Source organism: Leucopleurus acutus, assembly GCF_964270905.1.
Source record: "Leucopleurus acutus genome assembly, chromosome: 9".
Lineage (NCBI taxonomy): Eukaryota > Metazoa > Chordata > Mammalia > Artiodactyla > Delphinidae > Leucopleurus > Leucopleurus acutus.
The window spans coordinates 5,667,534-5,683,962 of NC_139144.1; the positions used below are offsets into that span (position 1 = coordinate 5,667,534).

Consider the following 16,429-nt stretch of genomic DNA (forward strand, 5'->3'; position numbering starts at 1 on the left):
GTGGCAGAGCTGAGTGGAATCTGCTGCGGTGTCTAATGTAAGGAATGTCCTTTAGGGGAGGGTGTGCTCAGCCCGGACAGAGGAAGGTCCCCGAGGCCACACAGGGCGGCCCCAGGCTGCTCTCCGCCGAGAACTGCAGCGGGACCCGGGGGGCGACCCTCCGACCCTGCTCCTTGGGGCGCTGAGGCCCACCCCCCCCAGCAACTGCGGACCCCAGGCTAAAGAGGAGCAGTGGGGGGTGGAAGTGGGGAGCTGGGGGCAAGGGGGAGGTGGCAGGGGCAGCAGGCAGCTCTGCTCGTGCGTTCAGGAACCCACATCTCCTGCAGGCCTCAGGCAGGAGTCGTGAGTCCACTGGCTCCAAGGCACAAGCAAGTAGGCAGGCACTCTGGGCCCAAAGGGCCAAGAGCAGACGCTGGCCTGGGGAGAAGTCCCAGCGTGTGGGCAGCCCTGGGGTCCCGGGCGCAGTCAGCAAGAAGCCCTCCTTCCAAGCGCTCTGCATTTGGGAAGGCAGGACTCTCTCCCGTCATGCGGGCTGGGGTCTCTCTCGGGACAGCAGGCGTGGCCGAGAACAGAGGGGACGGGACGAGGGCAGAAGTGTTTCTCAAACTGCAGATTGTGCAGAGATCCCTGTTCTGCTTGGGAGACGTGCTGCGGCTGCAGAAGCCCCAGGGCCGTGGCTGCGGTTTGGATGCAAGCCAGGTACCTCTAAACACACCGCTGTGCAGAACCGGCTTTTGCATGTGGACGTGACTCCCCCTCTCTTTCCCCAGATGCCCTCATGAGGCCCCCCCTCCAGGGCTGAGTCCACCTCCCTCCTGCAGGGGCACCGCCACCTGCTCACCGGCGGAGTCCTGGTTGCACGTCCCCGTGCAGGGCCCCCAGGGCGCCCCTGCCGACACTCACCCAGGAGAAGCCGATGCAGCCGATAGCCCCACACAGCATGTCCGCGAGCATGGCCGGGTACGAGCTGGCCGTGGGGAAGTAGGCGAAGAAGTACGGGCTGTGCCAGTGGGTCACCTGTACGGGACACGGCGGTCACTTGGGGCCAGGGAGGCCGGCCCCGGGGGCAGGGGACCCAGGGCGCCGGGTTTGCCATGGTCAACCAAGTCTCTCAGAACAACCCTGCTTTAAATCCTGGCCAGGAGCACATGCCAGTGAGGGGTCTGCCCCTGAGGCCCCACCTCTTCCTGTTACGAGATTGTTTTTCCTGAAAGTACTCCAAAAACTAGTCTATATCAAAAAAAAAAAAAAAGAGGTCTGATTTTTGAGGTTTCTTTAGCCGCCTTACTGCTGCCCCCTCACTCTCCCGTACAATCGCTTCCTTGCTAATGGAGCAAAGCTTCCGGGTTCCACAGTCTCCCTGCGCCCCCGTCACGGTCTGTAGTGTGTGTCCCCAAATTCCTGTGTTGAAGCCCTAACCCTGTGCGACGTGCCCGGGGCAGGGGCCTTTGCGAGGTGATGGGTAGGATGAGATGGTGAGGGTGGGCCCCCCTAACCTCACCCCCGCAGGGAGGAGAGGCCAGGATGAGAACCTCCCAGGAGGGGAATCTGCAGGAACCTTGACCTCGGACGCCCAGCCTCAGCCCCGTGAGAAGTGGATGCGCTGTCCAAGACGCTAGCAGTGGTGTTTGCAGCTGCAGAACAGCCAGGACAGCCCGGGGCCTGACATTTAACCACACTCCTGGGAGGGATTTGATGCTGCGCGGCTTTTCTCGTGTTTGCACAGACAACCTCCCGGCAGGTAAGAACCGGAATCCTGTGCTCCGCTCAAAGCACAAATGTCACGGGAACTCCAGGGAGGACGAGAGAGGGGAGCTGGGCTTGAGGGACTTATCAGGGAGCTGAGGCCGGAGGCCCAGTACCCCGTGGGCAGGGGCTCTGCACCCTGAGCCCCAGGTCCTGAGATCCCAGGCCCCGGGGTCCTGACTGCAGATGAGAGGGTAAGGCTGAGGGTCTGGCCCTCCTGCCACAGCAGTGAACATGCTTTTAGGCGAGTCCTGGGCAGGGAACATCTCACCACGCAAGCATGAAGCCGCAGTGCAGTTTCCTTTGAACTGGAGCTGTCTGCTCCCCTCCAAGTGACTCTTGTGGACACAACTGTCCTGGGTCCTCCCCACTCCTGTCTGCGGCCCCTGGCGCACCCCACACCGAGCACACTGGCCTCAAAGAGGATGCAGCACCACACAGCCCATATTCTCACGTAAAATAAAGGAAACATTTCTTCCACACGTGTGATCTCCCCTCTGCTGAACACAAAATAGTAAGAGTGCTTTATTTGGAGCAATTAACTTACTTGAAACCAGCCTCCAGGGGTTCACTTCCTCAACAGTCATGTGACGACTCTCTCACCTACCGGGGTCTCAGGGTAGGGGTCTAACCTTGTAGGAGAGCAGGACCGCATGGGGCCTTCCCAGGACAGACCCCTCCCCCATGTCCTCTGCTGTGGCTCCTCCCTGAAGTACCCAGATAACAGCATCTGATGCACATATTTCCTGAGTTATTTTACCAATGCTAAAACTCTCACCAAATGGAAAAAATTAACTACCTGCTGACCATGACCACATAGCCCCCAGGCCTACTGGCGCCTGAGAATTCCCATTACCTCACCATCAACCAACCAGAGAACTGTGCACTAGCTGATGACTTAACCGGGGACTGCCCTCCCTCACCTGGCCTTAAAAATGCTCTGCTGAAGCCCATCAGGGAGCTCAGGGTTTTTGAGCATTAGCTGTCCAGGACTCCTTGCTTAGCACCTGCAGTAAACACTGCACTTTCCTTCACCACAACCTGGTGTCAGTAGATGGGCTTTACTGCATGTGGGTGAGCGGACCCAAGTTGGTTCGGTGACAAACTGCAGGGCTGGGGGGAAAGCACAGTCGCTGCCTTTGGAGCCCACACAATCTGGGTTGTAATCCTGGCTCCCTCACTTACTAGCTGTGCGACCTTAGGCTGATACCCAACCTCTCTGGGCTTCAGTTGCCTCAGTTATAAAATAGAAATAAAAAAGTTTCTATCCAAGGAAATGGTTGTGAGGATTAGGTGAAATAATTCATATGAATTGCCTGACGCCCAGTCAGTATCAATATTAAATTAGCACTAGCCCTCCTGTTTTCCGATCTTGGACACAGGCTTACCCCTGGCATGATGATCTTCTCGACGTCCTTAATGATGTCCTCAAATGTTTCTGGCTCCTGGGGGGCAGCAGTGGGGAGCAGGGGGCGCAGGTAGCCAGGCTCCACGTCGGGGTACACCTGGCGCCCCTCAACGCCCTCCAAGTAGTCAGCCACGTAATCCACCATCTCCTTCCCTCTCCTGCGGAACTCATGTGCATTCATGGTGACCGGGCTTCCTCAGAGGCAAAACCTGCACAAAGAGAAAAGAAACCAGTCTGCAAACATGATGAGGTCTCACTTGGAGCAGGGCAGTTCCAAGCAAGCTGACAACTGGGGCTGCCTGGGTGGAGACCCAAACACCCTGGATTCCACCAGACCCCAAGCCAGCAGCACTTTCCTTCCTTGTCTGGATGGGGTGGAAATGACCCTGGATTTGGAGACGGCAGCAAAGTGCTTATTGTGCTATTCGCCAGCTACTCAGCTGAAGACAATGCCATGTCTCATTTTTTTCTACCTCCATCCGTGAAATGGACCAGGGCACACATGAATGTCTATGGTCCCTCCCGGCTTTAATAACAAGCCTTGGTCCAAGTCCTACCTTGCTCTCTACTAGCTGTGGGACGGAGACTCTCTGAGCCTCTCTCTTTATCTGAGAAGAGCACATGACAGTGTGCTGATCTCTCCAGAAGCTATGAAGATCTCTCCAGAAGCTATGTACGCATGGCCTGAGTACAGCACTCAGACCAGGGCCCGGGCAGCACAACCCCCATCAGTGAGTCTGCTTCCGTTATCTTGACTCCATCACCAGATGGAGCCGCACCCCTGCATACAACCTGCTTTTCAAAACTCGCACTTTCTTTCCTCATCGCATAACAATGTACAGGTGGTCCTGGTGCCCTGTGGTAGTAACATTCTATAAAGTCTCCACAAATTAGCAAACACTGGCCCTTTCCCGGGGAAATGCAAGGTTACATTCCTGTGCGTTTCTGGTCACATTTTTTTTTTTTTTTTTTGCGGTACGCGGGCCTCTCACTGTTGTGGCCTCTCCCGTTGTGGAGCACAGGCTCCGGACGCGCAGGCTCAGCGGCCACAGCTCACAGGCCCAGCCACTCCGCGGCATGTGGGATCTTCCCGGACCGGGGCACGAACCCATGTCCCCTGCATCGGCAGGTGGGCTCTCAACCACTGCGCCACCAGGGAAGCCCTCTGGTCACATTTTTGTCAATCAATCAATACATAATCTTTTTTATGTGTTTCTTGTTAAAGACACTTTATTTAATATGCACTGACTCATGAACTTCAGACTCCTGGCCAACAGCTCTCTGACTCATGAATGAAGATTATGAGACAAACGTGATTTCTCCCTAAGGCACATCGCAGCCTTCTTGCATGTAGGACCCCTAGAAGGCACTTCAGCACTATATTTGGGGGCCATTTAAAATAGTCAAATAACCAAGAATAACACAAAAACGTGGCACTAAATAGGCCCGCTTGTTGAAACAACCAGGCAGAGCATTGCCTTGTTAGATTCTGCTGGGAACAAGTGCATTTGGGCAACTCAAATGTATCACCCATGAGTGATCACGAAAGCACCACGACTACTGATGTGGGGATTATGAATGAACTGTAGCAGAGAGTGACACCTGCATACAGAAAATCTGTGAATAATCAGCACAGACTGTATTTTCAAAACAGGAAACTTGGACAACACACAGAAAACTATTCATCAGGAATCCCACCACTCGGGCTTCCCTGGTGGCGCAGTAGTTGGGGGTCCGCCTGCCAATGCGAGGGACATGGGTTCATGCCCTGGTCTGGGAGGATCCCACGTGCTGTGGAGTGGCTGGGCCCGTGAGCCGTGGCCGCTGGGCCTGCGCGTCCGGGGCCTGTGCTCCGCAACAGCAGGGGCCACAGCAGTGGGAGGCCCGCGTACCGCAAGGTAAAAAAAAAAAATTCTGGCACACACCCTTCCAGATTGTTTCTTATATTTATGAGACAATTGTGTGCTGAGCCAGGGACGCATCTCTGAATTCCTCCCATAGCTCAATACTTCGTAAGTCAAGAGCAATTTTCCTCTGGGAGTAAGTGCTGGGGGGTGATTCTACCTCCACTGTCATTAGCATAGACCCTGATCTTGATATCATGTTCCCAATACTTCTTCCATGGCTTCCCACTGTCTGTACTACTTTGCTTTGTTTTTTCTTTGCTTTGCTTTTGGACGATTTTAGTGTTAAACACTCCAAGACAGGTTTTATTCAAGACTATTGCAGTAGGGGAGGGAGACTGTCTCCCGATATCACCAGGGCCAGTGGGGATGTATAGCCGACAGGTAGGGTTAGGAAACAGATGGGACATTTCTAAGAGCAGCTTGGCTGGGTGTCCAGGTGGAGGAAGGTGATCTGGACTGTATCCCAAGGGTAGAGGCTTCCTCGAGAAACCAACTTCGCATGATTCTCTGTTACAGCTGGGCTCAACTCACTGAAGTGGGGACCTACTCAGGAAGAGGGTTCATTGGAGCCTGACTGGGTTTGACCAAGGAGGAAGTCTTCATCAAAGGGAATCAGCTTGACAGTATGTTTCCTCTCTCAGAATTCTCTCCGCTGTTCTTTGTTCAGATGTTCTCCATGAACAGCATGGAAGCCATCCCATGGAAGGTTCCAGGTTTCCTCAAGGTCAGTGACTGGACCAAACCCCCATTTCCATATTATTGTTTGGGGGTAGTGAATGCCCCGGCGACAGGGACTGGATACAATATAGGATACAATTCAAAATCATAGCAACAGCAAATGCTAAAATAACAGCATGAGAAAAACCAAAGTGAGTCTTTGAGTTTCCATTGCACCTTTGTGTTTCATAAGCTGCAGGCCAAGGAAGCTTATCATTCAAAACATCATGCCCAGATTTTCCAAAGTCTCTTAGTGCAAAGCTATGAAGCTTTATACATATAGCTTCAGGTTTATAATTCCCTGGGTCTGCAGGCTTCGAAATGAATTTTTCATTTGGAATGACTCTGATTATGTCAAACGTCACACATAGAGTGCAACCGGGTCTTACCTCAAATTGAAGTATTTTTAGTTGACTTGATTCAAATTCAACCAAAATTGCATCAAATGGCAGATCTTTTTGCTAGCTTGTTTTTTCCACAAAGCAATTACGAGTACGTTTCCCACGTTGATAAATACTTTTCTATTGCATGATTTTTCCCGATTGCATGGTGTTTCACAGTGCGGATGTGCTATATTCAGGATGTGCATCACTACTGTTGAACATTTACATCATTTCCGGTTCTCACCTATGTTAGTGGGAAGAGTTGGTGTAGCCCAATGGCCAACCCTTCATGATCAAGAACTGAAAGGCTCTGCACAGCCTGACAGGGATGCCACTGCAGTAAAAACCTCATTTTCCTCAACTGAAAACAAACACCGTAATAAAGTTCTACCTCAAATAATTTTTTGTGTGATAATTAGGTAAGTACGTGGGAACGGCTAAGGAGTAGAGGCACAAAATAAGCATTCAACACATGTTAGTTGTTAGATTTTCTATAAAGCACTGAAATATACAACCTCATACTTTTATTTTTGCACACTTTATTTTGTGTTAAAATTTTCTTTAAAAAGCATTTATCTTATAATTTCTTTAGAACAAATTATTATAGAGATATGTATTTTAGCATGTTAAGATTATATGGCCAAACTTGTCCCCAGAACATATTTTTACCAAATTACTCTTCCACAGGGAGTGTGAGAGAACCCTAGTTTTATACTAGGGTTCGAGATACATATTAAGATTTGCCAGTCTGGCAGGCATTCATGATTTCATTTTACTTTGATTAATGAAGTCAAATAGGTTTCTCACACTTCTTTGTATTTCTTTTTTTATGAATTGCTTGTTAATTGCCTTCTTTTCTGCTAGGGTGTTGGATGTTTTCTTATTTAACTTCAAGAGCTCTAATATAATAAATACTTGCACCCTAAGTGTGTGATATATTTTGCAGACATTTTCCTTATCTTTATTTGACCTAGTTTTGCTTTTAATTTTAGTCCGACCTATAAGAATTTTAATTTTTATGCAGTCACATCTCAGGATCTGTTTCTTTGTGACTTGTTCCTTGTGTATGACTATTTAAAATGCCTTTTAGAGCAAGTATTCGCGCGACCTCTGTTTGCCCTATTAAAGGGTAGCACCTGCACCGCAGAAGCTGAAGCCTCAGGGGAGGAGCTGTGCAAAGATTAAGCAAGTTGCTTGGGTCCCTGGAGTATCAGCTGCTTCCTTCTAATGGGAATGCAAGAGTACGATGGCCAAAACGGGCTGCCTCGTGAAAAAAATAAACTGACAGACACACCAACTTGCCCCCGCAAAGAAATACTACCAAATTGTAAGATAAGACCTAATTGTTATTTTCGAATCATTCTGTCATTTATTTGTCAATTCTTTCCCACAAAGACCTTTCCAGAAGGCTTTTGGTGCAAAGCCACAGAGAATCTTGTGTTCATTTTGGAGCTGTCTGATATTTCATGCCTCCAAGCTGGGCAAATATTGGCTGAAAGATGTAGATGATGATAAAGGTTATGACTGATATCTTTCCAGGCCTTGAAACGGCGCCTGTTGACATAATCTGATCGTAGCCCCTGCCAGCAGCTACAGCCACAGTACTTTACGTGCAGCCCCTGTGGGACACGCAAGTGCCTGGTGAACCCCACCTGCTCGGGGAGGTATGAACCCCACTGCAGGCCCTTGGACCTCCTGGCTGACCTGGGGGTCATTCATTTTTGTACTTTATCATTCCGCTGACATCCTTTGCTAAGTGCTGGCTTCTCCAAGCAGAGTCCTCAACTCTTTATTTTGCTTTCTCGGGACCAATCAGACCCTGGGCCACAGTTAGCACTATGAATGTTTGCTGAATGAGGAATGAATAAATGAATGAGCGCATGAACCAGCGAAGGAACGGAAAATCTTTTTGTCCTCGGAACGTTTTGTTTCTGACATATGGTATATTAGATCCTACTCTCTACCTTTAAGCCAACAGCCCATCACATACCTGCCACAAAAACGCCACAGGGGACAATCACGGCTCAAGAACAATGGGCCCCTTCCCCAGGGAATCCTGACCTGCTCCCCGCCACCCTGGGCCTCTGGTGTTCAGTTCATGCTGAGCCTCTAACCCTGCAGGCTCAGAACTGACTCGGTTTCCCCAGTCTTGGCCCCGGAAGTTCATCTTGGATCTGGGCTTCCCTCTGCTCTGGCCCCAGCAGTCCCCGTGGTCCTGGATGGAAATATCCCCCTCTCTGGACCCCTGGAACCCTACCTTTGACACAGGTGTTTGGCAAGAACCCAGCCCAGGCTCTAGCTGATGCTTCCCTCGTAGTGGAGGTGGTGGGACTGGTGCCCATGGCCTCAGTGCAGAGCTTGTGTGGTGACTGCACAACAGCACTGTCAGCACAGGGCCAGCCATGCCCAATGGATGAGGGTCTGAGTGAGGCCACCCCTCTGGGGGCACAGAGGACCAGAATCAAGATGCTTTGTGCCTGCCCATGGTCCTGCCTATCGGTACAGACAAGCGCTGCTCCTGTTTCAAACCCTGGGACATTGGGCCCTTCACTCAACATTTCCTGCTTTTCCTTCTCTATCTGGATAAAAAGAAAAGTGTTTACATTTTCTGTTTACGCTATTCCAGGAAAAATAAACTGTAATTTACGTTTCAAAAAACACTTCTCACTCTGGGACTGTGAGGCTTGTCTCTTGTTTTTAACCTCATGCACGTAAGTATCAATCCAGGCGCAAAACGAAATTGGCTGATTTTCCCCTGAATCGACTGGTTTCTTGATGAACATCTTCTCTGTGGGCACAAAGAGCATAAATAAACCCAACGGGAGAAACGTTTCTAACAGGGACGGCCAGGAAGGGTCTAACAATGAGAGCTTTCTAACAATAAGGATGGCAGTCTGGGGCTTCCCCGGTGGCGCAGCGGTTGGGAGTCCGCCTGCCGATGCAGGGGACGCGGGTTCGTGCCCCGGTCCGGGGGGATCCCACGTGCCGCGGAGCGGCTGGGCCCGTGAGCCATGGCCGCTGAGCCTGCGGGTCCGGAGCCTGCGCTCCGCACCGGGAGAGGCCACAACAGCGAGAGGCCCGCGTACCGCAAAAACAAAACAAAACAAAACAAAAACAGTCTGTTAACTTGCCTCAAAACAAAACAAACAAACAAAAACCCCACCCCTCTAAGACCTTTTGTCCCTCTTAAGACTCTAGTTAACAGCGATGTATTTAGGAGCCTTAGGGACAGGGGTACCCGGGTCATTTGTGCAAAGCTGCAACTTGGTCAGCCTTGCCCAGAAGGAGCTGGCACCGCAGAGGAGACAGCCAGCGTCACAAAGGAGGTGGATACCTCTGCCCCTCAACCTCCCACCAGAGCCTCCTGTTGGCAAAAGGCTACAGGATCCAGGTGTCCTGGGAGCCGGGGAAACACAGCCTGTGGGGGTCTGAGGGTGGGGCAGGGAGAGATAGGAATAGAGACCCAAACGGGGTACCCTAACTCACTGCATGCGTTATTACGTCTGTGCTATCACTGCCCTCATTTTACAGGAGGAAGGGGTGTTTAGGCTCTTCCCAGGTGTGAAGCCAGCGGTGGCAGAGCTGAGGCAGAGCTCATGTGTCCTGCCAAGAAGTCTGTTCCTTAAACCAAAGTGCTGCCACTTGTCACTGCAATCGTTAGCCCGGTACCTTGTAGAACACATGTGCATGCACACGCACACGCACACTTACCACTTTCTTCCACTCATACAATTGCTTTACCTAAACTGGGGTGTTCCCGTTGAAATACAGGCTGTCTCACTGGTTTAAAAAATGGTCAGCATTACGAGTAATAAGTGCTGGAGAGGGTGTGGAGAAAAGGGAGCCCTCCTATACTGTTGGTGGGAATGTAAATTGCTGCAGCCACTATGGAGAACAATATGGAGGTTCCTCAGAAAACTAAAAATAGAACTTCCATATGATCCAGCAATTCCACTCCTGGACATATATCCAGACAAATCTCTAATTCAAAAAGATACATGCACCCCTATGTTCATAGCAGCACTATTTACAATAGCCAAGACATGGAAATAATGTAAGTGTCCGTCAACAGATGAAAGGATAAAGAAGATGTGGTACATAGATACAGTGGAATACTACTCAGCCATGAAAAAGAATGAAATAATGTCATTTGCAGCATCATGGGTGGACCTAGATATTATCATACTAAGTGAAGTAAGTCACACAGAGAAAGACAAATATCACATGATATTGTAACCGAAAGTGAGGTCCAGCTGCTCACCACTCAAAAGCCAATAAAGAGGCCAGGTTGGTGGAAAGCAAAGTTTGCTTTATTTTGCATGCCAGCAACCGGGGGGCTGGGGTGGGGGGAAAGTCAGCTGTCCAAAGGCTGACTCCCTCCCTCCTACAACCAGTGGGCAAGAGCTTTTATAGGTTGAGGGAGCGGGCTACGTGCAGAAAGAGCACAGGCAGCTCTGACAGGCATCTTGAAATTGGTCATCGGTGGTCTGACCAGCATCATCTTGACTGTTTTAGGTACAGTTAATCTTCATTTCCAGGGTCGGTTTGTTTTCATTTCTTTGAGGCCAGTTCTGGGAATTGTGGCAGCTTATGTCATGGCTACAGCCTGGTCATCACGTAGTTCACTTCTTCCACCTGGTGGAGGTTTCAGTATCTATAAGACAGCTCGCAGGACATGGCTCAGAATTGTATATAGCCCTTTTAGCCCTTAAGGAGGAACCAAAGTCCTTGACTTTGCTTAATGACTAAACTATTATGATTTGGTCTCCCTTGTTTTCCTCGGTTTCTGCATTTTCTCACTTCTCTGATTAAACTTACTCTTTGGCTAAAGTTTCTCCCCAGATGAAAGTCAGGCTGAGGACATGGGGCAAGGACCGCAGGGTCCTGTCCCATTTCAATATCACTTGTATGTGGAACCTTAAAAAACGATACAAGTAAACTTATCGATGAAACAGAAACAGACTCACAGACATAGAGAGCAGACTTGTGGTTGCCAAGGGGGAGCGGGGTGGGAGGGGTGGATTGGGAGTTTGGGATTAGCAGATGCAAACTATTATATACAGAATGGATAAACACCAGGGCCTACTGTACGGCATAGGGAACTATATTCCATATCCTGTAATAAACCATAATGGAAAAGAATATTTTTTTAGAAGAATGTATATATGTGTATAACTGACTCACTTTGCTGTACAGCAGAAATTAATACAACATCGTAAGTCAACTGTAGCTCAATACAATTTTTTTAATGGTCAGCATTTATATTAGCTTACACGCACCAAGTGCTACGTCAACTCTTTGCATATGCTCTAATTAATCTTCATAACAACCTTCTTGGGACTATTATCACCCCCTGAACAAATGATAAAGGCTGGGGCTCAGAGAAGCAGGACCCAGAGCTCTGACCTCCGACCTGCCACGTCCTGAACGCACTGGACTCAAACACAGGCGCAGTGCATCTCCAACAGCTTTGGGGTTTCCTGAAAAAAAAGTACGACGAACCCTCCAGATGAGAAACTTGAAAAACAGGTTTCTCCCTGAGCTTCCAGGAATGATTGCCCAGATGCTCCCTAGAGGCCACCTCCACAGGCGAGGCAACGTCCACGGGCGCCTCCCTTGCTCCTGACAAATGGTAACTAGGAAGAAAAGGGGCTCGCAACATTTTGTGAGGTGTGTACCCGTGGCCGGGCCAGCTGACTTCCGAGCCTCCATCTTCTATTGGTAAAATGACCATAACACTAAGTACTACAGAGAATTCTACATAGGGTACAAAATCACTTATATGGTTGGCGGTCCATGCCATGGCAGCATCTCTAGGGAGTCTGCTGTCAGAGGGGAAATCTCACAGAAGCCTGAGCAGACAGGCAGTGGGTTTTCCCCGGTCAGGGCCGGAAGCACCTCCTCTCTGGCCAGCTGGGTCTGGATTACAGAGGTTCCCTGCTACACTGTCAAAACAAGATTCTTCCCCGCTGCAATCCTCAGCTAGTGATCTTCCTCCCAGCAGCCTAGAAAGAACAGGGGTTAAGGTCAGAGAGAACAGGCTCGAGCCCTGGCTCTGCTGCAAGAGGCTGGGCTGCTGTCGGCTGCCTCCGTGGCCTCTGGAGTCTCAGTTCAGCCCCTTGTAACGGGGCAGCGAGATGCTGCAGGCAGGAGCCACTCAGGACTGTAAAGCTGTCTGTGTCTGGCCTCTGCGGATCCTGATGTTAGGAAAGAAGCAGGTCGGATCATCATGAGGTCAGACAGAGCACCAGGGCAGCAGGAGAGAATCGGGGGATGGGGAGGGTGGAGGCCCACCCTGGACCCAGATCAGACTTCAAGGGGAAAGCCTTGCTCCTCTGATGTGCGAGGAACTTTGCGTCTGTTTCCGATCCGGTCCCTGATTAATAGACAGTCGCCATCTCAGTATTTTCCTGGCCAACAGCTCTCCGTGGGGTGGAGGCATGAAGAAATTTATACCATGATTTTCAATTTTACTCTCGTGGGAAGATACTACTATTTCCACTCACATCCCTGCAAACGGATTGTGATGGATTATAAAGCTGGCTGAAAATTTCACAACTTAAGCAATTTCAAAAGTTGATAAATAACAGCGACATTAAACTAGTTGATATCATTCCAATTTACCCCTGCGCTCAGACCATTCCAACAGCTGGCATCAGGCTATGTGTATCATCCGGTAGCCTCTTTTCACTTATTTTCCCCATAACCCTAATTACACTGTGCATAATTACGTTAATATCGTGCACATATGTACCCTTATCGATACCTGCCGGTTTCGCAGGGTCGCCTCCCGCGTGGATTGAGGGCCATTGGCTGTTGCGAACAGCACTGCCGAGGGGAACGTGGCCGTGTGCTACCCGTCACGGCGCTTGTCACTTTATCCCCCTGTTGACTTCGTCCCTCAAATATGCTAAGTCCCCAGTGGAATCCAGAGGTGCGAGTTTCACGGTTCTTTTGCGTGTTGCCAAATTTCTTTCCAGAAAAACCAGAATGATGCAGAAATGTCACCCGCCGCCAGGCTGGGTAGGCGTGACAAACACTCCCTCTCTGCTAGCTTTTATCGTTCGCTCACAGTTTCAATTTAAGCTTAAAATTTTATCACTTTTATCATTTCCACTCATGTTTGCTCTCCTACAACATTTACATAAGAATGATCAGTAATTTTAATTTGAACTTTCCTCCTCTGTTTCCATTTTAATTGGGTGTCAGACTAGACCTCCTCCCCCTTACTTTATTTCCTCTTTCTTTCCCTCAATCCTTTCCCCCCTTTCTCTCATTGAAGTCACATTAATCGTTGATAAACGGTCACAACCCTCTGCCTTTTCTATAGACTTGAGACTATTAATTGATGTCCTAGTTGGTTGCTTCTTTCCACGACAGCCGGGATGCCCCGTGACTACGACACACACGACACAGCGAGAGTAAACACAGGACACCTGCCGCTGTGCATCTAGGCAACATCTCTAGCACATGCTTTGGGGAGTCTCCGCTTTTCTTCACCAGTCAGCTCAGCAGTAAACACTGACTCCTGGATTCACTGTGAACACGTACCCCTTGGGCATGGCTGCAGGCCTGTCACCCGCATGGCTAAGAAAACTGCATCTGAGGCTTCCCCCAGGCCAAATCCTGAGAACACTTGGACCTTGGTGGCCACATCTGACGGTCCAAGAAACCAAATGAATCAGTGTCGCCTGACCTTCTGCTAAGCTTACCGTATGCCTTATGCCCTTAACACTCTCATCACCCCTGCCAGTATTATTACTGCTGTTTCACCAAGGCTCTGAGGGGCTGGTGCCCCGACGGAGGCCAGAGAACCAGTAATGCGAACAGTGGTGCTGGCATTTCTGACTCTGAAGCCAGCCTTCCCCTAACCCCCGTGGCCGAGCATCCGGGGCACACCCGGGATGCCTGCCACCTGTGCCCTCACACGGACCAAGGGGTCAGAGCCCACAGACCCCAGGGCCCCCACTTGGGCTGGGGAGGCAGTGTCTGGCACCCAGAGTGTGGTCGGGGTCCCACCTGATCACCACACCCAGAAGAGGACGCTCCAGGTACGGGCACCAGGCCCCCGCCTGGGCTGGTCCCCACACAAACGGAAACCGGCAGAAGCTGAACAACCCAGGAGCAGCGCTGCTGCCCCGGTTCCTCCAAACCCTGACAAATGCCGGATGGTGACCGTCCACAGGGCCTGGGGGTAACCCTTCATCTCTGTTCTCTCTGTCTTCACAGCCGCTCTGCAGAGAAGCAAAATTATCCCCACCCTAGAGATGAGGAAACAGGCTCGGGGAAGCAGGGGCTGGACCAAGCCACACAGCTCAGGAACGGTTTCACACGTGGGTCTGTGCACTCAGAAGACCAGACCACTTCCCCTTGGCGTGGGGTCCCCCACGACTCTCGCTTACAGGGAGCCTAGCCACTCAGAGAATGCAGGGGGATTGGAGCTTTCCTCGGAGGCCGTGTGCCAATTCGCTGCCCCTGTCGGCCCCGAGCATCCTCCTGCAGAAATGCCGATGAGACCCAGAGAAACCTTGGGACAGCTCTTTTAAAATATCGAGGGAGTCTAATTTTCCTGGGGTCTCTCCCCAAACTTACCACCAGACTCATATGGAGAGTTAACAGGGTAAAACCTTCAGAATAAACAACAGCCTGAAGAGGGGGAAATATGTAAATAACACCCCCCCCCCCCAGCAATTTAGTTGAATCTGTGGAGGTTTAAATGGGTTTTCTCTTATTTTCATTATTTTAAGCAAACTGGCGTTGTGCAGCAGCCCACCTGCCATGGGCCCAGGAGAGACAGAAAAGCCTGCTGTGAACGTCATGACTTTTTTCTCTTTCAGATACACCCAGATGCCCCTCATCTTGCCTATGTGTTCACTGTTCCAGGGTGGCCACTGCCCTGGCCACTTTTTATGCCGCAATTGTCCCCTTTGTTTTGGTTCTGCCTCAGAAGGAAAATACTGCTGATTTAAATGAGAAACCAACTGTAAAGACCCAAGTCTTGGAACCCTTCAGAGAAATACGATGAAGGGGAAAACCCAAGCCACCTGCTTGAATTTCCCTTGGAAACTGGAGGAGACAACATACTCGGGGCAGAGGGACCCCTCTCCCACTTTCCCACCTGCAGTTTACTTGCTTATTAATAATGTAGGTCCCATTAGTGACCACCTACTGTGTGCTCAGCCTTCGTAAACATCAGACCCAATTGATTTTTACAAGCATCGTGCAGGAGGATGTCCTTCACGGCAGAGGACCAGAGGGGTCCATCTTCTCCCCCCACCCCCGCCATCTCCCGGCCTCTGTGGGCTCCAGATGCACCATGAACCAGCCTGGAAAAGAATTTCCACTCGCTCTGTTTTGTTGCTATTATGGCTCAGAGATCATGGGCTAAAAAACCCTCGGAAGTTTCTGATTCTTTATCTGACTTGTCACTTGGACACGACACACACAAAAGCAGGTGACTTAGGTTGACACCTCTTTTCTCAGAAAGTCCCTCCAGTATGCCATACCTGCACAGCGCTGGACGCTCACCCCTCCCAGCTGGCCTGAGGAGACCCACCCAGCTGCGATCAACAGGTGAACCTCCTGTCCCCAAAGTCCCCACACCGGAGGGGCGCTGCCACCAGGAGCTGGCTTCCCCCACGAGTCCGGTCCCCCAGGCTCTGAGGACAAAAGAGCGGTACTCACAGGCAGCCCGAGGTGCTCGTTCTCTGTCTGTCTCTCTCTCTCCTCCTCGGTGACAGTTAAAAGGCACAGAGGCTGCGATTGCCATTTATGTAGACGGAGTGTCCGCCTCCCCGAAGCCAATCAGAGCGGCCTGCTCGGCTTATTTACCCGGCAGCACGTCCCACCCCCGCCCTCCTGCTTCCCATCCTCCACAGGACGTGAGGGTCGGGCCGGGCAGAGCAGGGCCCAGAGACGGTGGACCCTGCAGGGGCTGAGGGCCTAGAAGACAGGGGAAAGGGGCTCTGTGTCCCAGTGCCCTGTGCCCCACCCAGGCTGGGGCCAGTTCTCCTGGGGTCTCTCCAGGTAACCTCTGAGCAGCGGAAGGCTCCAGGCCCTTTCATGGGCTGAAGAAGGGCTGGCCTGGGCAAGGCAAGCGAGGAGACTCGCTCTGTGCCAGCGCTGGGCCACGAACGTTGTACCCGTACCCGCTCGGGGCCACTGGGACCTGCTGTGCCGTGCAGGAGGCTGACCTGACCGCAGGAGGCTCCGAGTGCCAAGCCCACGAGCCCAGGCAGAGAGAGAAGTAGAGGCGGGCAAGGATTTGA

At 51.0% G+C, this 16,429-nt stretch overlaps 1 protein-coding gene across 1 annotated transcript in view; it reads right to left on the reverse strand.

Moving 5' to 3' along the window:
* Positions 1 to 16,429, reverse strand: part of DDC (dopa decarboxylase) — a 76,203-nt gene that overhangs the window by 53,493 nt on the left and 6,281 nt on the right. The window contains exons 2-3 of the mRNA XM_082846173.1: positions 3,135 to 3,363; positions 904 to 1,017 (exon numbers count right to left, since the gene is read on the reverse strand). Coding sequence (XP_082702299.1) covers positions 904 to 1,017; positions 3,135 to 3,335 — 315 coding nt within the window. The 5' untranslated portion in view covers positions 3,336 to 3,363. The remainder of the gene's footprint in view (positions 1 to 903; positions 1,018 to 3,134; positions 3,364 to 16,429) is intronic.